This window comes from Mustela nivalis, assembly GCF_964662115.1.
Source record: "Mustela nivalis genome assembly, chromosome: 14".
NCBI classification, from domain to species: domain Eukaryota; kingdom Metazoa; phylum Chordata; class Mammalia; order Carnivora; family Mustelidae; genus Mustela; species Mustela nivalis.
In genome coordinates, this window is record NC_139033.1 from 82146801 (window position 1) to 82168170 (window position 21370).

Consider the following 21370-nt stretch of genomic DNA (forward strand, 5'->3'; position numbering starts at 1 on the left):
TGGGACTGGCAAGAGTCTGGGGATGTTTCTGACTGAGTGATCTGCCTGGGAGGCCTCTGATCCTCTGCTGGGCAGCAGGAGGTGGGGCTCCCACCTCACCCCACCTGCCCCTCAAGGCAGCACTTTAAGGAGCTGAGATTCCTTAAAGATTTGGCCCCTGACCGAGACATGGCTCTTGGTGTAGGTTTCCCCACTTGCTCTGGAGCGGGACGGTGCTGAAAACCATGCTGGACATCCTCCAGACCCTGTCGCTGTCGCTGAGTGCTGTGAGTGTCCCTGCCTTCAGCCTAAGCCTCATTTATGCTGCAGGTAGCCACATTGGGGGTGGGGACTCCAGATCCCACCCTGGCCTTTCCCAGTGAGCTGCAGCAAGTTTGGACGTCTGTCACAGACCAGACAAGTGTGGGGAAGGGAGCAGTTTGCTGCCCAGTATGACCTGGAGGCCCAGCTCAGCAGAGGCAGCCCAGGGAAGGCGGTTTGGAAGAAGGAACCTTGTTGTGTTTTCAGGACATTCACAAGGACCAGCCTTACTACGACATCCCTGATGCCCCCTATCGGATCACTGTTCCTGATACCTGTGAAGCCCGGGAGGTAGGCTGGCAGCTGTCCCCTTGTTAAGGGACATTCTCATTGCACTCTCGAGTATCAGGGCTGGCGCATTACACACATGGGACTCTAAACCCTTCCTTTGTTCAGCTGCCTGTCAGTTTATAGTGCCTCCAAGCTGCATGAGCGAGCATGACTGTTAGACAAACTTCACTGCTGTGGGGTGTGCAGACTGTCATTGTGGTAGTTGAGTAACATGACTTTGGCTTTGTGCGGCACTGTGGGAAGTAGATGGAGTGAGTGGCTCCGGGTAAGGAGGACGTGCCATGTGGTCTGACTCGGAACCCCCACTGTGGCAGGTTGAAGCTCACTCACACCTGGGCCAGGTCATGTCCCAGCCTTGGGGCCTCCAGCCAGACCAGCTGCCAGCAGGGAGAACCCTGTATGGTGATAAGGCGCCCCCAGTGGACGTGTGAGGATCTGTCTTATGCCAGGATTACAGACTGTGTCCTATACACAGAGACTAGGGTTGGAACATGGTCACTGTAATCATTTTTTAGGGTTGCCATGATTAAATGCCACAGACTGAGAGGCTTAGACAACATAAATTTATTTTTTCACAGTTCTGGGGGCTGGAAGTCTGAGATCAAGGTGTTGGCAGGGTTAATCTCTTCAGAAGCCTCTTACCTTGGCTTTTAGATATCTTTCCTGTTCTCGTGTCCTCACATCTTCCCTCTGTGCCTGAGTCCTAATCTCCTCCTCTTTGGAGGACACCAGTCAGATGGAATTAGGACCCACCATATGATTTTACCTTAGTCATCTCTTTAAAGGCTCCATCTCCAAGTACTGTCACATTCTGAGTTTCTGGGGGCTAGAGCTTCAACACATGGGTTTCAGGGGATGCACTTCAGCCCCCAGCAGTAGCTAACTACAGTCTGCAGCTGGCATCCTCTGATGCCCCGCATACACTGACCTCGGCTTGATCACACTCTCTTCCAGAGCATCGTGAAGGACTTCGCTGCGCGCTGTGGAATGATCCTACAGGAGGCAATGAAGTGGGCACCCACAGTCACCAAGTCCCACTTACAGGTACTCTCTTGAAATCACCGAAAAGCAACTTTGTTATGCTCTTTCAAGTGATCCAGAGAGCTTTCACAGAGGTAGCAAACTTGAAATAAGACAACACAAGTGGGAATAAACAGACCAAAAACATCAGTCTAGTGCCTGAGAATAACGGAAGCCTCAGAGGCTGCTCTTTGGCGGGAACACCTTGGGGGGTTAAGGGTACAAGTCATAGGTGAGGGAGGCAGGTGTAGTGGGATCCCTGGGCAGGCGGGCCTCAGGAACCTGACCGCTCACACTGGTAGTTGCCAAGTTTATGGCAGGACTTGGGGCTGCTTGCAAGATGGGCATGGGCGACATGGTACATGGGGAGGCCTCAGTCCAGCAGCAGCACCTTGGCCAGATTCTGGAGCTGGAAGGAGGCTGCTGTCCCAGCAGAGCCCTATCCGGGCTGCACGTGGAGGTGCACGTGAGCCTTTTCAGACCAAAGCACTGGCTTGTAAACACAAACGACCACAAGGTGAGCCATTGTTCTGGTCAAGCAGAGACGGACCAGAAATACCACAAGATGAAATACCATGAGAGGAAAAAGTCACCTCAAAAGGGATCAAAGATAAGAAAGATCCTGCTAGAGGAAATCTGGCTTAATAAAGAGAAGGTGCATTGAGAGGGGTGTGTGAAGTTGCTCTCAGCAACACTTGTCAGGACAAAGCTAGTTCCAAACTGTTTCTGGATCTGGAATCCAGGAAGGACAGAGCAGCTAGCACCAAGAGCCTCGGAGGCTGTTTGAAAAAACATTTTGTTAGCGCCCATGAGTGGTACTTAGCGTTGCCACACAGCTCCTCCTTCCACAAAGTGTTGGAACAATGAGGTTAGAGGAATTGGGGAAATGGAAAATAAATAAATAAATAAGCCCTCCATTAGGCACTTAGCAGCTAAGCTGCGCAGAATGCAGCCTTGTAAGAATTCATGCCTTGTAAGTCAGCCATGCCTGGAACTTGATAACAGTTGCTGTCTAGTGGATACATTGGGCCTCTTCAGGCTGGGGTACTTTCTCAAACTGTTCATATTTAGGAACCAATTTTTTTGTTCATTTGTTTGTTCACATGGAGAAGAGGAGCTTCAGTTCTCAAGGCTAAGGTCTAAAGAGGGGAAGCCACCTTTCATTTCTAAAAAGGTTCATTGGGGCACCTGGGTCGCTCAGTGGGTTAAGCCACTGCCTTTGACTCGAGTCATGATCTCGGGGTCCTGGGATCGAGTCCCACATGGGGCTCTCTGCTCAGCGGGGAGCCTGCTTCCCTTCCTCTCTCTCTCTACCTGCCTCTGTCTACTTGTGATCTCTCTCTGTCAAATAAATAAATAAAAATCTTTAAATAAATAAATAAATAAAAATAAAAAATAAAAAGGTTCATTAAACAAAAAAGCCTACAATAGGGAGAGCTATGTATTTTTTTAAGTGTGGTCTGGGAGGGGAGTGGAAAATGCAAAGGCTTGCACTGGTCTCGGTGCTTCTACCAGCCCTCCCCTTGGTATTGCCCCAGGCCCTGTTTCCCTTCCCCCTGCACATCTAGTCCATCTGAACGCCACCCCACCTGCAATCCAGCCCTCACTGCCCAGCCGTGGTGTTCCCATCCCACCTGGGCTTCCTGCCAGCAGCCTGTCTGTCCTGAGTCATTCTCCGTGCTGCCCACCACAGTGGGCCAGTTCACTAGCAAATCTGCTCGGTGCACTTCCCCACTACCTCTGCTCATTAGCCTCTCCCCATCACCGTAGGGTCCATGGTTGGGTTTCGGGGGCTCCGTGAACCCTCCAATACCACAGACACAGTTTTGTAAGTTAGTGCTCACGCACTTTCCCAAGGGGAGTCCTGTGGCCCGACCTAATCTCCCTCACCTGACAGACAAGGTTTTTCTGGACCTGGCCTATCTCTGGCCCAGGCTTGCCGCCTACTGTCTAGCTCCTTGTATTTGCTGTTCCTGCAGTGCTGACCCCAGACAGTCCGAGAGCAGAAGGCCTTCTCACATCTCCAACCCTGCCACGTGTTCCTTTGCCCTGGCATCCCCCTCCACGGTTGGCAGGAGACTCAGGCCCTTGCTCTGCCCTTCTTCTGCCGATCAAGCCCCTTCACAGCAGAGTGCTGTGGCAGGAGAACTGCCCAGATGTTGACAGCACGACCAGGACTGTGCCACTCTGTGTTCTGGGGTGCACAGGACCTGGCAGGTGGCAGATGGTCAGCAAGGATGTGCTGAAAGAATAAGCGGTCCTCTCACATTTACTTTGTGTGCTGGCTGCTCTGAGCAGTCGGCCTTGTTCATGCATGAGCAGTAGCCAGTTGGGGGGCACTTTAACTTACTGAGGCTCCCGCAGAAGGGGTTGGACCCAACATTGGAACCAGGGTTTGCTCTACTACCTCACATACCTTTAAAATAAAAGAGGCTATTTTTGTTTCTGACTTCAGGAATATCTGAACAAGCATCAGAACTGGGTGTCAGGACTGTCCCAGCACACAGGGCTGGCCATGGCCACTGAAAGCATCCTTCACTTTGCCGGCTACAACAAGCAGAACACCACTCTCGGGGTAAGTGTGTGCCTCCCAGGGAGCAGGAGTCTCCTTTAGCCCCAGGAGCCACAGGGTGAGGGAAAGGCCAAAGTTGATGTAGAGCTTTTTCCAAAAGCACCTGGACACCCACATGCTGCACACGAGGCCGTGCTGGCAGTAGGCAGATCCGAGTCCCATGTACGATCCCCACGTTCAGAGAGAACTGGGCAGTAGAACCTTACTGTGTTTTCTTGACTCATTAATGATACCAGATTTGGATTTCTGTGTATCCACAAGGTAGAAAACTGAGCTCTGGGAGACACAGTCAGCATTATCTTATATCACATTGATTGGAAGCATTTGCTGGATTTTTCTGTTTCAGCAGGCACTAGAATGCCTGTGCACACACATCTTTAGCTTCATTTGTTCTGCTTAGGATTCCCCGTAGCATCCATATGTCAAGAAGTGGCTAGGTTGTATTGGTTTATAGTAAAAGACGCTAAAGGGAAAGGTGAAAAGGGTCATCCTCGCTGCATGTTCGTAGTCTTTGGTGATGATGGGCAGCGCGATAGCCCAACAGCATGGTATCAGTGACCAGCCAGGGTCAGGGAGAGCAGTCCTCACAACCCCGAGGCAGGGGAGGTGGGCTGGGGGGCTGAAGCTGAAGCAGAGGACATGGGAGGGTGTGGTCTGCAAATTCTTTCCCTTTCTGCGGGCCTCCTTTGTACTCAAGAGTGAGCCCCTTTTGTCTTCTGCTGCTAGACCTGCCATAGACTGGTAGCAGCTATTGGGTGTCTTTGAGCCCCTGCTGGCTTTTGCTCCCTCTGACATCATGCTCTCAACATCACCCTTCACCATCAAGTCACATTTACACACCAGCACACACCCACAGGAGACAGCCCAGGAGCACTAACTTCACAACATTTTCGTTGTAGGTTACAATGATTGTCACAACGATCTGGTGATATGTCTTTTGCAAAGGTCTTTTCACCACTGGGGATGAAAGCAATCAGGGCAGCATATTGAAGCTATATCACAAGCTGTCTTCCAGAGAAAATTTTCCATACTGAGATTTTTTTATCGTCTTTCTTCCCTGGGATGTATCAGACTGGAGGCTGTTCTAAAATATTTTGTTTTATTAGCTTGCCAGCAGTGAATATTTTTAATAACCCCTGGATCCGACTTGACTTCTTAATGGGACTCAGGCTTAGCCATGGTGAACATGAGAAAAACATGTGGCAATGGCCTGAAGTAATTCTTGGTGTTTGTCTGTAGGCAACTCAGCTAACAGAGCGCCCAGCCTGTGTGAAGAAAGATTACTCCAACTTCATGGCGTCCCTGAATCTACGCAACCGCTATGCGGGCGAGGTATTTCTCCTCCCCTTGTGTCCCCAGGCCATGGGGGTGTCCTCGTGCTCCAAGGCCAGTCAGCTCCCTCCCAATGGAAAATGCACCCGGGGGTCTGGAACTCGCTCATTTTAGGTAGACTTGAAGGCGTGGGCCCTGGGCCTCCCTAGCACAGTCTGGACCATTTATGGCAGCTACTCACCCCCTCTGCAGAACAGTGATTGCACATATGCACATTCTGGCCATTCTGAAGCGTTTTCTGTTTCTTTGACTATTTTTGTTTGTTTGTTTGTTTGTTTTAAGTGGTAGCAAATATTCACTGAGTGCCATGCACTATCTGGGGCAGTTGGTGAGGTGTATATACCATTGTTCCAGCTTTACAGATAATGAAACTGAGTCTCTGGAAATAAAGTAACTTGCCAGAGTCACAGAGGCAGAGTGGGGTTGGGAACCGCATCTCCCCGTGAGGGCCGCACTTCAGCCCAACCTGGCAAGTTGCTTCACATCTTGGGGCCTCAATTTCTGAATCTATAAAACACAGAAGCTCATCCACACCATTTCAGAGATACCTGCAAGTCCCATCTGAGTGAGGTCTCCCCTCCCCCCTTCTAGTTCCTCATTCTAGTATACACTCTTCCTCTTGCTGGAGGCCCTAGGCTGCCGCTGACCTTAGGCTGCCACTGAGCCGATGTTCCCAGTGCTGGAAATTGCTCTGAGGTCCTGTTCCACCTATTTTGAATACCCCACTGGTGATAGAAAGTCTGTCTTTGGCAGTAGGTTTGATTTTGAAAGGAGTCAGATCCTTTCTGTATAGTCAAGTCTGGTAGATAAGAGAGAAGCATGCTTTTGTTGGGGAGGCGGGGGATATGACGTACAACTTTAAAATTTTTCTCATTTAAGTCATTAATTGACTCCGAAAGAACTGTATTTAATCAGTCTACATCATGCAGCGCTACTGTGGTTCAGACCCCGGACTCAGTGCTGAAATGTAAAATTGACAAGACTGGGTCTCTGCCTTCAAGGACCATCTAGAATGAAGGGAATGCCAACATACATTGCTAAAAGAGAAATTCCCTCGAAGTGTGAGCAGTGGTAGCATCATTGAAATGATCCTGTCACTCTCTCCACACACAAGCTCTAGTTTAAGACCATGAGGCTCTGGTCAGGCCTTGTCCATGTGCATGGATTACGTGTGACTCTCTTGACAAGTGTGCTTCTTGCAGGTGTATGGAATGATCCGGTTCTCAGATGCCACAGGCCAGATATCTGACCTGAACAAAATGATGGTCCAGGAGCTGAATACAGCATTAGACCTCAGTAATGCTCAGCACTACACGCAGGCCATGTTCAAGCTGACGGCGATGCTCATCAGCAGCAAAGGTAATGGACAGAGCCACTGCAGAGCTCTGGGCCCATTTGGAAATGAGTGTTTACCTTGTTTCCCTTAGTGAGCTGGGGCTTCCCCAGTAGAGATCTCTTTCGTGTCTCTCAGGGGGTAGAGGAAGTAAATAAAAGACCATTATTGGCCCACCTGGTGCTCTGTCTTATTGACTTGCGGAGGCAGGCAAAGGGTTCAGCCCATGTTCAGTGCTTTTTCTGAACAGTGTGTGTTTGCTTGCAGATTGTGACCCACAGCTCCTTCATCATCTGTGTTGGGGTCCCCTCCGGATGTTCAATGAGCATGGCATGGAGACCGCCCTGGCCTGCTGGGAGTGGCTGCTGGCTGGCAAGAACGGAGTGGAAGTACCGGTAGGACACTGGCTGTGTTCAGTTCCTGAGGGTAGGGCTGGTGAGAGAGAGAGCTTGACCTGGCTGCTCAGCTGACAAGCTTGGAAACTCAGGCAAGCCCCTTATCCTCTGGGCCCTCAGTCTCCTTATCTGTAAGATTGTGATATTAATGCTTGACCACTGGGCTATCTCAGAGAAGACAGGGAATATATGTTAAAAGGATCCTAGTGGCTCCTAGACATTGTTGTTTCTCAGAAGCTCAGTAGAGGGAGCCATTTCTCTGAGTAGAACACATGGGATAGGTTTGGGAGCGGTGGTAGTTGTCCACAAAGGTATTTCTCTTGGCCTGCTCACTTTGGGAGGGACAGTCTTCCTGGTGACCATATTTCTAAAGTTAGTTCTTGAGGAAGTCCCGACTCAAGATCATATATGCCCTTTCAATTGATTGGATGAATATCCAAGAACTGTTGTGTTTTTCAAAGATCTCGTTAATTTTCATAGCAACAGGGAATTTGGCATTTTTTTCTTCTATGTCTTAAGATGACATGAATTAAGTGGTCAAAGGGAGTATTTTCTTTTTCTTATTCCCTGAGGAAAATGGAATATTCCCGAAGATGAAATTAGAATGTTCCAGGCAGGTGATGGTGGCAATAATCATCATACCTCACACTTGCCTGGGATGTTCTAACGGCAGAGTGTTTGTATTGGGCACACCATTCAGAGTTTGGGGAAATGTTTTGGTCAGTTGGCGTCTCTGGGAGATTACCTGCTCAGGGATAAGCACTGACAGCTGCCTCTCAAAAGAAGGAGTCAGCTGAGGCCCTGGGTTTACCAGTGGCTCCTGGACCCTTTCTCCGTGGATCTAAGTTAGGCACTGGGTTCTCAGCCTGGCCAGCTCTGCTCATATCAGGGAGCATGCAGAAGGGCCTGTGAGTCCTGCTGCAGCCTCTAGGGGCTCTGACTTCTGGGCAATGCTCCTCATCTGTATAATGAGGATAATAGCACAGGCATCCTTGACATAGGTTTTATTGTGGAGATTGAATGGCTTAATGCACCTCACGGGCCAGGAACAGTGCCCAGAATAAAGCGATCTGTGAGTAAATACTAACTGTTGTTGTAGTGGTGGTGGTTGTCGTTGCCAGGTAGAGGATTCTGCATCAACAGCAATCTGCCATTGTTGTCACATACACCCATATACCACCCCCCCCTTGTGGGGATCATCTGTTTTACTGCTGTGTATGTTATATGCCTTATAGTAGTGTTATTTTTGTTCTAAAAGTCAAAAGCCAGGGCACCTAGGTGGCTGAGTCAGTAAAGCATCTGACTTCCGCTCAGGTCTTGATCTTGGAGTTCGGGGATCAACCTCCACCTCTGGCTCCTCACTTGGAGGGAAGTCTGTTTGTCCCTCTCCCTCTTCCCCTCTCCCACTCATTCTCTCTCTCTCTCTCTCAAATAAATAAAATCTTTAAAAATAAAACTAAAGGGCACCTGGGTGACTCAGTTATTGAGCGTCTGCCTTTGGCTCAGGTCATGGTCCCCGGGTGCTGGGATTGAGTCCCACATCGGGCTCTCTGCTCAGCAGGAAGCCTGCGTCTCCCTCTCTAACTCTGCCTGCTTATGTTCCTTCTCTCTCTGTGTCTGTCTCTGTCAAATGAATAAACAGGGTCTTTAAAAAGATAAAATAAGGAGTGCCTGGGTGGCTCAGTGGGTTGAACTTCCACCTTCGGCTCAGGTCATGATCTCAGGGTCCTGGGATCAAGCCCTGCATCAGGCTCTCTGATCAGTGGGGAGCTTGCTTCCCCCTCCCCCTCTGCCTGCCTCTCTGCCTACTTGTGTTCTCTCTCTCTCTCTCTCTCTCTGTCAAATTAATTAATTGATTAATTAATTAAAGAATTAATTAAAGTCAAAAGCCTTTCAAAGAAGTTAAGAAAAGGACTTTTTTAAAAGCCTTACACATTTATCCAGATATTTCCCATTTCTCACACTCCTCAGGTGTTTCTGTGGACTCAGATTCAGTTGTTCTCTTCAGCCCAAAGAAATTCCCTCAGCATTGCCTATAGTTCAGCTCTGCTGGAGTAAATTCTCTCTGCTTTAGTTCACTTTCTTTTTTTAACCTCTGCTGAGATTCTCTGTATCTTCATCGAGTTTTTCCATCTTTACCTAGAACTATTTGGTCATATTTACAATATTTATTTTATAATCCTTATCTGATATGTTCTAGTATCAGGGTCATCTGTGCGTCTGTTTCTGTTGATTTCTTTTTTCTTTAGTGTTTCAAATGTTTTCATTGTGTTGTAGACTTTGTGCATAGAAAAGCAGTGGAGGGGCGCCTGGGTGGCTCAGTGGGTTAAAGCCTCTGAGGTCATGGTCCCAGGGTCCTGGGATCGAGCCCCACATCGGTCTCTCTGCTCAGCAGGGAACCTGCTTCTCTTTCTCTCTCTCTCTTTCTCTCTCTCTGGGGCCTCTCTTGCCTGCTTGTGATCTCTGTCAAATAAATTATTTAAAAGAAAGAAAAGCGGTGGAGACTGAGGAGCACTGCTATTTCACTTTCCTAGGAAATAGGTCTTTCTTTTGTTGGGTGACTAAAATAAAGATCACAATCCCTACCCCTGAGGGATCAGTCTTGGCAAGAAGGATGGACTCTTCCTACTTTTCACCTCACCTTCACTTCCCTTTTTTCTCCCCCATCAAAATTAGAAAAGGGATCATGGGAGGATTTTTATGCCAAACAAACTGATGTTTTGTCTGGGGTCTTTCAGACTCCAATCTATTTCCCCTGCCCCTATCATCAGCAGTAGCTCTGCTGGCTTCAGGTCTTTTGGCCGTTGGCAGGCCTTGGCCACCCACTTGTGTCCAGACCCAACACTGGCCCATGAGCTGCTAGAGCTTGCTGCTTCTTATGTAAAGTCTCTTTAAATCAGTTCTTTATGGCTTTCTCATCTAACACTCAGCAGTCCAACAGATAAGCCTTTTTTTTTTTAAATTTTGTCCAGACTGTTCTTGCCGTTCACTTGGGACTGAAGGTCATCTGTGTCCTCGCACTCCCTGACCCTGCCTGTGTAAGGACCTCTTGTCCAGGCCCAGCAACATCTTGGGGAGAATTTTGACTTTTGTTTTTGTGTCTTTCATATTGTTGGCTTCTGGTTTTTAATTTTTTCTGTTATAAAAAACCATGTATGTTCTTTACAGAGAAGTTGAAAGATAAGAGTAGAATGAAAAAAAACAAAAACCCTTCATAACTCCGACTTTAGAGACGATTGCTGATGGCATCCTGATGCTTCTGCATCCCCAGAGAGATAGAGTTATGAGTTTGTTGGGTTCATCCCACCTTGAAAACCCGCTTTGTGAGATTCTGGGGCCTGTATGCCACTAAGATGGAAAAGACCTGTGATCTCTTTGGTGTGGTGCTCAAATTCATGACCCAAATCAAAGGAACTAGCCCCACACTGACCTCCACCCATCTGCCTCCAAATCTCCATGGATGCCAACATAGTCCTTCCCTCTGCTCAAAATCCTGATTCCCCTTTTTGCACTTCTCACAAATGATCCTCAGCAAATCCTATCGGACTTTTCTTTCTACCTTTAAAGTATATCCAGAAGCTGGCCACTTGCCAGCATCCCGACTGCTGCCCCTGGCCCCAATCTCCTTCATCTCCCCTGGACTAGGGAGGCAGACGCTGCTTCCACATGGGCCCTCTCTGCCTTCTCCACACATACACAAAGTACATCAGTAAAATATGGGTCACATTAGGTCCTTTCTGTGTCGCAGACCTGTCAGTGCTGCCCATGGTCACTCAAAGTAGAAGGCACACTTGTTTCTATGGCCTACAAGCCTCTCTGCCATCCCAGCTTTCCCCCCTCTGTCCCTTGTCTACCTTGCTTCATGCACGCTGGGGTCCCTGCTGCCCCTGCCCTCCAGGCATGTTCCTGCTTTAGGCTGTACCCTCACTTGGCAATGCTCTTTTCAGGCAGCCAAAAAGCTGCATGCCTCACTCCTACATCTCCTCCATGGCTTGTCTCCACTATCCCCTGCCCACCATGTCTAGAATGTCATGCACATACGTCCATTCATTCTTCTAAGCCCCCTCATGACTCTGTTTCCCCTTAGCTTTGATCAATGTCTGATATCTAGATCTCACTTCCCTTGCCATCTGTGGCCCTCCCTTGTAGACTGGGTGGCTGTTTGTGTCATTCACTGCTCCATTCCCAGAGCCTGGAGGGTCTATGTTGAGTGGAGAAAAGGAACTGGGCTCCAGAGCCAAAATCCAGCCCTGCCTTTGCCAGATTAGAGGCCGTGAGCAGGCAGCCTCACCTCTGCAACCATGGTGCTTCAGGGTTGTCAGAAAGATTCAGCCAGGCTGCTTGGCAGAGTCTGTTGAGGGCCCACCCAGCACTAGGCCCTTCCCAGGCGTGCTGGGACCACACCAGAAAGCAGGAAGCCAGCACCTGGCCTAGTGATAGTTCAAGAATGGACTTTTTGGTAGAAAACGGCTGGGATATTAGGTCATAAGTGATCTTTATTTTTTTGTTCATGTTTTCCTTGGTTTTCTAAGTTTTGTTTGTTAAGTGTGTATTCTTTTTTTTTTTTTTTTTTTTTTTTTTAAGGGGTGGGAAAGGGCAGAAGAGAGGAGAGAGGGAATCTTAAGCAGACTCCACCCCCAACACAGAGTTTGATGCAGGACTCAGTCTCAGCCCTGAGATATGACCTGAGCCAAAATCAAGAGTCTTTTTTTTTTTCCCTTTTAAGATTTATTTATTTATTTATTTGTTTATTTGACAGAGAGAGTGTGTTCACAAGTGGGCAGAGAGGCAGGCAGAGAGAGAGGGAAGCAGGCTCTCTGCTGAGCAGAGAGCCCAGTGTGTAGCTCAATCCCAGGACCCTGAGATCCTGACCTGTGCTGAAAGCTGAAATCAAGAGACTTAACTGAGTGAGCTTAACCGACTGAGTCACCCAGGTGCCCTGAGCATGTATTCCTTTTATGTTCCTTTACATAGTCCTCAGCTTCGCAGAGCCACTAACCTTCATTGCATACTTGCAGTTTATGCGGGAGATGGCAGGGGCCTGGCAGATGACAGTGGAGCAGAAGTTTGGCCTGTTTTCCGCGGAGATAAAGGAAGCAGACCCCCTAGCAGCATCAGAAGCCAGTCAGCCCAAACCCTGTGCCCCCGAAGTGACCCCTCACTACATTTGGATTGACGTAAGTGCTTCTCCATCTTTTTCCCACTATAGCTGTGAAGTCAGGGATGCCCCCGAGCCAGTGGGCCAGTAAACGTGTAACTCCAGGTTTAAGACTGCCATACCTGGGGCTGAGGGGATGGCTCTTCTAGACTCGTCCCCAGCCCCTTGCTGGAACATCATGCTTCCCCTAAGATCCCCACCCGCCCTTCTGTTGGCCCAGAGCTCCACCTTAGCTGGCCATGCTGGCTCCATGCTGGCTCCGTGCTGGATCCACGGGCAGGCAGGCCAGGCTCCAGCAGAGCAACACGTTCTCCTTCCCACTCAGTTCCTGGTGCAGCGGTTCGAGATTGCCAAGTACTGCAGCTCAGACCAAGTGGAGATCTTCTCCAGCCTGCTACAACGCTCCATGTCCCTGAACATCGGTGGGGCCAAGGGGAGCATGAACCGGCACGTGGCAGCCATCGGGCCTCGCTTCAAGTGAGGGGCTCTCCTCTCATGGTGGTGGCAGGGGTGGGGTGGGGGGGAGGTAGAGCTGCTGGTATGGGAGGCAGTCTGTGTGGGAGGTTCCCAAGCTTGGTCTGGTTTATTTTGTTTTGTTTTGTTTTTATCAGAAATCAATCAAGCCCTAGTATATGCAAGGCCTTTGGAGATGGGATCTGAATGGAATGATCTGGCCGGCCATGCCCAGGGCTGAGGAAGTCAGCCAATGGGCTGTCCATAGCGGGGGAGTGTTCAGGAAATGGCTCATTCAGGAACCTGGGGCACCCAAATGTTGGGCAGCCTTTCTAAATTGGCTGGGGATAGATGGTAGTGAAAGGATTCTGGTGTCACAGTGGTGAGTGGAAAACAGCAGGTGGTGTAGTGGAGCTCAGGTGTGACAAGCTCAGACTGGGGGGCTGGCAGTGACTTTGGGCTGGTCTCTTTACCCCTCAGAGATGTTCACATAAAACTTCTGATCATGCTGACTACACCAAGTCGACTTTTGCCAAGTCCCATGCAAAATACCAACCACACCAGGAGATACTCCCTTTTGGGGGATATGTAACCTAATAGGGAGGCTCAGGCCTGGTGCTACGGTCAGGGGTGCTATGGACCCAGCAGGCTGGGTGAATCTGGCATGGGGAAGGCCTGAAAGTGCCTGGGTGGTCAGTTGTAAGGAGACTGAGAGGCCCCCCTTTCAGGGTATGCTGCTCCTGCCCGTACCCCTTCCTTCCGCCCACTGCCAGCACCAGCTCTTTCTACTCCCCTGAGCTCCAGAACCATGTTCCTGCAGCCCCCAGGCACCCCTGGGATGGTGCTTCTCAGACCGCTGTGGGGAAGGGCTAGTACTCTTTTCCCTTCATTTCTAGTCCATCACAGACCTGTACCTTTATAAAAGGCATGAGAATAAATTACTAGAAAAGGCTTCACACTGGACCCCTATAGCAATGTGAAATTGCTGTAGAAATGAGCAGGATCCCCTCTCAGTTTCTGTAGTACCTTGTCACAGACCAGCACCATCTGTAAATGCCCATCGAGTAGCCCTGGTCTGGCAGAAAACAGATGCTTGGTAAATGTCTTTTTCTTTTAGCTTGAATTAAATGTTCCACCTTTGTAGCCCTAGAGGGGACTGCGCTCAGAAGGTAGTTGGCAGGTGGTGTGCGATACGCGCTCTGGCCAAGGCAGATGAACACAAATTGTCCGTTTACCCCCAGTTAGAATGAAGGTTTAAAAAACAACAGCTAGAAACAAAACAAAACAATAAAACAACCTTTCCTAAGACATTTCTGGTCCAATAAACCTGAGGAGTGGCAGTCACCTGGCTGGAGCCACAGTCCTGGCCTCCAAGAGCTCTGTCATCCAGAGACGTGCCCCGAGCCCAAGGTCCACATGGTTGGTACAGGAGCCAGAGACGATGCAGGTGTCCCTGGGCAGCGTGCTCTGACTGGGTCCCGGTGTTCTCTCACAGACTGCTGACTCTTGGGCTGGCCCTCCTGCACGCCGACGTGGTCCCAAATGCAACCATTCGCAACGTGCTTCGAGAGAAGATCTACTCAACTGCCTTTGACTACTTCAGGTACTCCCCCAGCTGTGCTGCTCGCAGGTGTCCCACATCCCCAGAAGTCATGGCATAAAACAGTGTGGCCTGATCCATTCACTCTGGCGTCCCTGGGTTGGAAAATGCTCAGCCTTGTGCTGTGTTTCCACGTGTGTACGCAGTTAGAACTAGCCTCCCTACACAGTGTACGCACGTTTCCCCCCAATTCAGTTGACTGAAGAGATTAATCGCATCCATTTAACTTTCCAGTTCCTATGAATGGTAATTGCACAAAGGTTTGCTTTGCGAGTGCGTAGATTGTGTTGTCTAGAGACAGCTGCAGCTGCACGATGCTCCACAAGGACACCATTCAGCCGAGGGCTGTCGACAGCACTGGGGTTAGTGGCAGAGGTGGTCATGAGAGGACTCAGAAAATCATTACTCTTTTTTCCATGAGAATGAATGAGACCGTTGTTGCTGATGACTAGTTCTGGGCTCACCTTTTGTCATTCAGAGACCACTCATGTCACCTCTCATGTGCTTCTATAATATGCGTGGCTTCTAGTCCCAAAGTCTAGGCACTTAACTCTTGTCTTCTTGTGGTTGTTTGAAGTTGCCCCCCAAAGTTCCCTACTCAAGGAGAAAAGAGGTTGCGTGAAGACATAAGCATAATGATTAAATTTTGGACAGCCATGTTCTCAGACAAGAAGTACCTGACTGCCAGCCAGCTTGTTCCCCCAGGTAAGCCTTGTCCTCAGCTGGGCAGCTGCTCCTGGGTGGTGGGACCAAGGCATGGGACAGTGGTGTGAGGTGGGCAGCCCTGCAGGAGCCCAGTCAGAACAGTGAGGGTCCCGCCAAGTCCTGGCCATGGCCCTGCTGCACGCTCACGAGACCCAAAGCCTGCCTGTCCACCACGGGTCCTCCAGCCTCAGCTGACAAACATGAATGAGCACAGGAGGCCCTGAGCAGAGGCCACATGACATAATGTCCCCCAGCCCCAGCCAGTTCACCAGCCTTCACAGCCTATCTGACAGCCCATCCTGGGGTAAGGCCCAGGTGCCAAGATGAGTAGGGCACTGTCTGCTGCCACCTGGTTGGTGATGTCAACATGAGATTGTGGGAGCACCCCTCAAGGACAGGCCCTTGCCCCCCTTCCTGGAGTTGGGGAGCCAGGGAGAGTTTTCTGGAAGAGGTGACATGTGAGCCGAGTCTCCGAGGATAAATAGGAGCCAGGAGCCGACAGGGTTAAAGAAAAGGTGCTACAGTGTAAGCAAGCAGCAAACCACAAAGAAACTCTGTTTCTCAGAGGAGCATAGTTTCTGCAGGCAGACCCCCAGCCAACAACCTGACTACAGGAAAAGGAAAGGCAAATAAAAAGATTTTCTGAGCTGTGTCCTGGCTCCACAGAGAGCAGGGCCAGCAGCACTCCTTGCCTGCCTGTAGGGCCTGACTCACTGCGGTGCTGATGGGCGGCGTCACGATGGCCATGAGAGAGCTGTTTGTAATTGATCAGGATTGCCACCCACATTTTCTTTTTTCTATTTTAAAAGCTAGGAGTGGGGCGCCTGGGTGGCTCAGTTGTTTAAGCATCAGACTCTTGATTTCAGCCTAGGCAGGGTTGTGGGATCAAGCCCCATGCCAGGCTCCACGCTGAATGGGGATTCTGCTTGAGATTCTGCCTCTTCTGCCCCTCTCCCACACCGGCATCCACACACACTCTTTCTCAAATAAATAAATAAAATCTTTTTTAAAAAAGAAGAAGAAGAAGGAGCGCCTGGGTGGCTCAGTGGGTTAAAGCCTCTGCCTTCCCCTCAGGTCATGATCCAGGGTCCTGGGATTGAGCCCCACATCAGGCTCTCTGCTCAGCAGGGATCCTGGTCCCCCCCCACCCCGGCCTGCCTATCTGCCTAATTTTGATCTCTCTCTCTCTCTCTCTCTCTCTGTGTCAAATAAATAAATTTAAAAAGAAAAAGAAAAAGGCTAGGAAGAATAGAATATATTTTAGTAAGCTTTCTCTGTAGAACAGTTCAAAAAACTTCCCCAGGGTACCTGGCTGGCTCAAGCAGTAGAGTGTGCCTGTGCCTCTTGATCTCAGGGTGGTGAGTTCAAGCCTCACCTTGAATGTAGAGCTTACATTACCAAAAAAACAAAAACAAAAACAAAACACTTATTCTGCAGATCCATCAACACCATGTCTCTCCCTCCTTGCTCTTGCACTGACCCCCTTATCTGTGGTGAAAATCCAGACACCTCATTCTGGAAGCAACAATGTGTTTCCCTACAGATAACCAAGACACCCGGAGCAATCTGGACATAGCGGTCGGCTCTCGGCAGCAGGCCACTCAAGGCTGGATCAATACCTACCCCCTGTCCAGTGGCATGTCGACCATCTCCAAGAAGTCAGGTCGGTTGAAGGTTTGCTAGTCCAAGTCATATCCTGGCAGTTCAGACTGTGAGCGGAGCACTGAAAGGCAGCTTCCTCTGGGGTTCTAGAAGTGAAGGATGGGCCAGTGTACTCACAGACATGCACTTGGGCCTTCTCTCTCCCTGCCCAGGCATGTCTAAGAAAACCAACCGGGGCTCCCAGCTGCACAAGTACTACATGAAGCGAAGGACGCTACTGCTGTCCCTGCTGGTAAGGTGACCCCTGTGCTATGGCCATAGCACCAGGAACGGGAGCAGAGTGGCATGTGAGTGCACACAGAAGGCACACTGATGTCTCATCTCACCAGGCCACCGAGATTGAGCGTCTCATCACATGGTATAATCCACTGTCAGCCCCGGAATTGGAGCTGGACCAGGCCGGAGAGAACAGTGTGGCCAACTGGAGGTCCAAGTACATCAGCCTGAGTGAGAAGCAGTGGAAGGACAACGTTAACCTCGCCTGGAGCATCTCTCCTTACCTGGCCGTGCAGCTGCCAGCCAGGTAGGCCACGGTCTCACCTGCCTCATGAGGGCCTTGCCAGAAGCCCGGTAAAAGGACACCTGAGTGGGGAGGAATATGATGTGGTCACTGCCAAGGAGAGTCAGGGAAGTGATATTAGAGGCCTGTTCCTCTGCCCTAGATGTTGACCCAGTGTTTCTGTGCAGTGGTTACACAGCACAGATGCCTGCCTGGAGTGCCCCAGTACCCGGAGCCCAGGCACGAGACGTCAGAGCACATTTGCAGCCCCAGTCTCGTATCTGAAGAGGATAGGAGCACATGAAGGCTGTCGCTCCAGGGTGGCCAGCCTGGGGAGCCTTTGGTTTGTTCCCACAGGCCTTTCAGTGACAGGCTTCTCAAATTGGGTGGCCAGCAGCCAAGTGTCCTGTGAACTCTCCCCTCATTGCTCTCCACAGTCAGAGCTCTTAGACCAGTGGTAGCCAAGAGGGGTCTCCCAGGACCCTGTTACCTCCGCCAGAAGTGCATCCACCCCACATGCAGGGGTGGACATTTCTTCCCCACGAGCCCACACTTGCCTATTTACCGTCCTCTGCATCAGGACCGCAGCCTGATAGTGTTCGTGGAAAGTCTACCTTGTGTTAGCCTGAGGCGGCGCCCCCTGAAAATGTACCCATCCTCCCCTCTGCTGACCTACCTTCCGGCCCATGGGCTACCACTCCGTAGATGGTCTGCTTCGGCACCAAGGCAAGGGTGTGTTCTGAAGGCAAGGACTTCAGAAAGGGGGGATGTCCTTTGGGGAGTGTAGGATAATTCCTGTTGGAGATCATTCTGTCATTCACGTTGTAGCCAGTCATAGTGCTGTTCATTGTAAATACTCACGGTCAGAGTTACCAATATGTCAATAGCATCGTGTTTCAGTGTCACTTGGCACTAATCTGTATCCCTCCAGTTCAGGTCTCCCTCTACCTCCCTCTCTTCTGGGGAGGTGGGAGAGGCCCCTCTACCCATACCCTGCGTGTGCCATAGGTTTAAGAACACAGAAGCCATCGGCAACGAGGTGACCCGTCTCGTTCGGTTGGACCCAGGAGCCGTTAGTGACGTCCCCGAAGCTATCAAGGTAGTGACGCATGTGGGCTCAAACTGCACAAAAACAAATGCCTCCAGGGGCGCCGGGGTGGCTCAGTCGTTAAGCAGCTGCCTTTGGCTCAGGTCATGATCTCAGGGTCCCGGGTCCAAGTCCCACATTGGGCTCTCTGCTCAATGGGGAATCTGCTTCTCCCTCTGCCTCTGCCTGCTGCTCCCCTTGCCTGTGTTCCCTCTCTTGCTGTGTCTCTCTGTCAAGTGAATAAAATCCTCAAACCAAACCAAACAAATGCCTCCCAAATGCCTGGAAACTAGAAATGTGACAAACCTGGCAACCTCGGTGGGTTAATAACTTTTCTAATTTCCAGTGTTTTCCATTTCTCGAGTGAAGCATTTATTATGCTTGCAGTAGAAAAATATTGACTGTACTTCACCCAAGTTAGAATTATGCTACTTTGCATCATGTATCAGAACATTTCCCCACATTGTTGTATATGCTTTATCATCATCACCTCGGGGCTGCCCCTGATATAACAGGATGGGACTGGGTGTTTCCAGAGGGGCCCCAGGGACTGCCTGTGCCATACCATCTCCCTGCTTCCTTCCCAGTTCCTGGTCACCTGGCACACCATCGATGCCGACGCACCTGAGCTCAGCCACGTGCTGTGCTGGGCGCCTGCGGACCCGCCCACAGGCCTCTCCTACTTCTCCAGCATGTACCCGCCGCACCCTCTCACTGCGCAGTACGGGGTGAAAGTCCTGCGGTCCTTCCCACCGGTGAGCTCCCGTCCTACCTGAGTCAGCCTTGGTGGGACCACAGGCCGTGTTGAGGTGGAGACAGGAAGGACGGGCTTTATCTGAAACTTGATATGGGCCTGAAAAAACGTTGATCCATCTTAAGCATGCTTCAATCCTGTTTCTGTTCAGGCAGTCACAGAAGACAGATTTAGTTGACTCAGGTATGTTGGGAAGTTGACTTGAGTTTGGTGCCAGTTGTGGCTGCGTGGGCAGATCACCCAGCTGTGTACTGCTGGGAAGGCTGGGGATCCCATGTGACAGCCATAGTGACAGGGGTTTGGTAGCTGACTTGCGGAGGCCCCAACACATGAGACTGCTGTAACCTCAGCCCTTGTCTCTGCATAGGCCCCCAGCAGTGAACACACATGGGCCATAACCCCTGTCCTTAAAGATACGGGAGCCTCGTTCCTTTTGCTTTTTCTCATCCATCCTGTGTTTCAAGCCATCGCCATTTTCCTTGCTGTCCTCTGGTTCTTTCCCTGGTTCTCAGTCTCTGTGATCGCCAGCAAGACACCTCCAGCAAGGTGTCTCATTGGCTGAGTGACAGCAGAGCCGTTCCAGGTTGGAGTGGGGCCCCAGGACAGCCATCTGTGTTGCCTTTGTTTTCACTGTCCTGGAGGTAAGGAATTATTTTCCCTTCCTGGAGGTCATGATCACTTGTCCTCCTCCTTTACAGGACGCCATCCTGTTCTACATCCCCCAGATTGTGCAGGCCCTTAGGTATGACAAGGTAAGACTATGCCAGCATGTACTGTCCTTCCCTCTGCAAGCTGTGCTAGGTGATGGGGAGGGGGCCCTCAGCAACAGGGATGGGGCCTGGGGAGCAGAGCCGCCAGGCTCTGACCTGGTCCCAGAGCTCTTACACACACCGGAGGCTGTGGCTGGTGCTCATGGCCAGGAGGCCCACCTCACCCCACCTTACCCCGAGGCCCTGTCTTGCTATGCCGGGTGGGTGGGCTCTAGAAGTATTGCCAGCCGCTTCCTCTGGCCCTGAATCCAGCTCCCTTGTCTCTTCGGTGGGAAGCAAGGAGGGTGAGACAAGATGACATATGTATTAGTGTGCTCGAGCTGCCATAGCAGAGAACCACAGAGCAGGGGCTTAAATGTATTTCTGACAATTCTAGAGGCTGGAAGTTGGAGATCAAGGTGCCCATGGGGTTGGTTTCTTTTGAGGCTCCTCTCCTGGGCTTACAGATGGCTGCCATGTCCCTGTGTCCTCATGTGGTCTTCCCTCTGTGTGTCAGTGTCCTAATCTCCTCTTATTTTAAGGACCCCACATTGGACTAGGCACACAATCAGCTTTTTTTTTTTTTTAAGATTTCATTTATTTATTTGGCAGAGAAATCATAAGTAGACAGAGAGGCAGGCAGAGAGAGAGGGAGAAGCAGGCTCCCCGCTGAGCAGAGAGCCCTATGCGGGGCTCAATCCCAGGACCCTGAGGTCGTGACCTGAGCCGAATGCAGAGGCTTAACCCACTGAGCCACCCAGGTGCCCCATTAATCAGCTTTTTAAAGGCCTGTCTCCAGACACCATCACACTGAGGCATATGTATGTGACTTCAACCCATGAATTGTGGGTTGGGGGGCACAATTCAGCTCATCATGTACAGCACACCTGTACGTGAGTTGCCTAGCCTGGGGCCTGGCACAGAAACATCCCCAACACAGGGCTGACCACAACCCTGAACCCACACTGCCTGTGTTCCATCCCAGCAACCGCTCTCTACCCGTGCTAGAGTCACACTGGGAAACCCATAGCGAGGAATTATTTGAAATCTGACCTGCTTAGTAAGCCCAGCTAGCCATGTTGAGGACATCTGTCCAGAGAATACTTTACCAGATGCAGGGGCCACAAACTACTGGTCAGGGGAGAGGCCATTCTTTCAGAAGTCTTCCAGAAAAGCCAGCCCTTCATTTTTAACTTTAGGACAGCACAGTTAAAGCTGGAGTTAGAAGTAGGAGAACATGACTAAGAAGGAGAAAGAGGAGAGTCCTTAGGATAGTGGCCGTGGTGTGTCAACTCATGAAGAAGTGTCTGTGTGTTAGAATTTTCTGGAATCTGCCTATCACTGTGGAACATTGTTCCAGACAACCAGTTTATAGCTGAGTTTTAGTACCCAGCCTACTCATTCCTATTGCTTGACAACAGCAGATGCTGGTTGGAGAGTTACAGTTCTTAGAGTCCAGG

The 21370-nt window shown here is 50.4% G+C and overlaps 1 protein-coding gene across 1 annotated transcript in view; it reads left to right on the forward strand.

Moving 5' to 3' along the window:
* The window catches only part of PI4KA (phosphatidylinositol 4-kinase alpha), a 118556-nt gene that overhangs the window by 87249 nt on the left and 9937 nt on the right, over positions 1 to 21370 (forward strand). Inside the window, exons 26-42 of the mRNA XM_082697647.1 lie at positions 185 to 266; positions 508 to 591; positions 1546 to 1635; positions 4067 to 4186; positions 5423 to 5515; positions 6718 to 6874; positions 7116 to 7243; positions 12262 to 12420; positions 12727 to 12878; positions 14350 to 14457; positions 15032 to 15159; positions 16703 to 16822; positions 16974 to 17053; positions 17151 to 17344; positions 18329 to 18419; positions 18995 to 19162; positions 19860 to 19913. Of these exons, the coding sequence (XP_082553773.1) occupies positions 185 to 266; positions 508 to 591; positions 1546 to 1635; positions 4067 to 4186; positions 5423 to 5515; positions 6718 to 6874; positions 7116 to 7243; positions 12262 to 12420; positions 12727 to 12878; positions 14350 to 14457; positions 15032 to 15159; positions 16703 to 16822; positions 16974 to 17053; positions 17151 to 17344; positions 18329 to 18419; positions 18995 to 19162; positions 19860 to 19913 (2008 nt within the window). The remainder of the gene's footprint in view (positions 1 to 184; positions 267 to 507; positions 592 to 1545; positions 1636 to 4066; positions 4187 to 5422; positions 5516 to 6717; positions 6875 to 7115; positions 7244 to 12261; positions 12421 to 12726; positions 12879 to 14349; positions 14458 to 15031; positions 15160 to 16702; positions 16823 to 16973; positions 17054 to 17150; positions 17345 to 18328; positions 18420 to 18994; positions 19163 to 19859; positions 19914 to 21370) is intronic.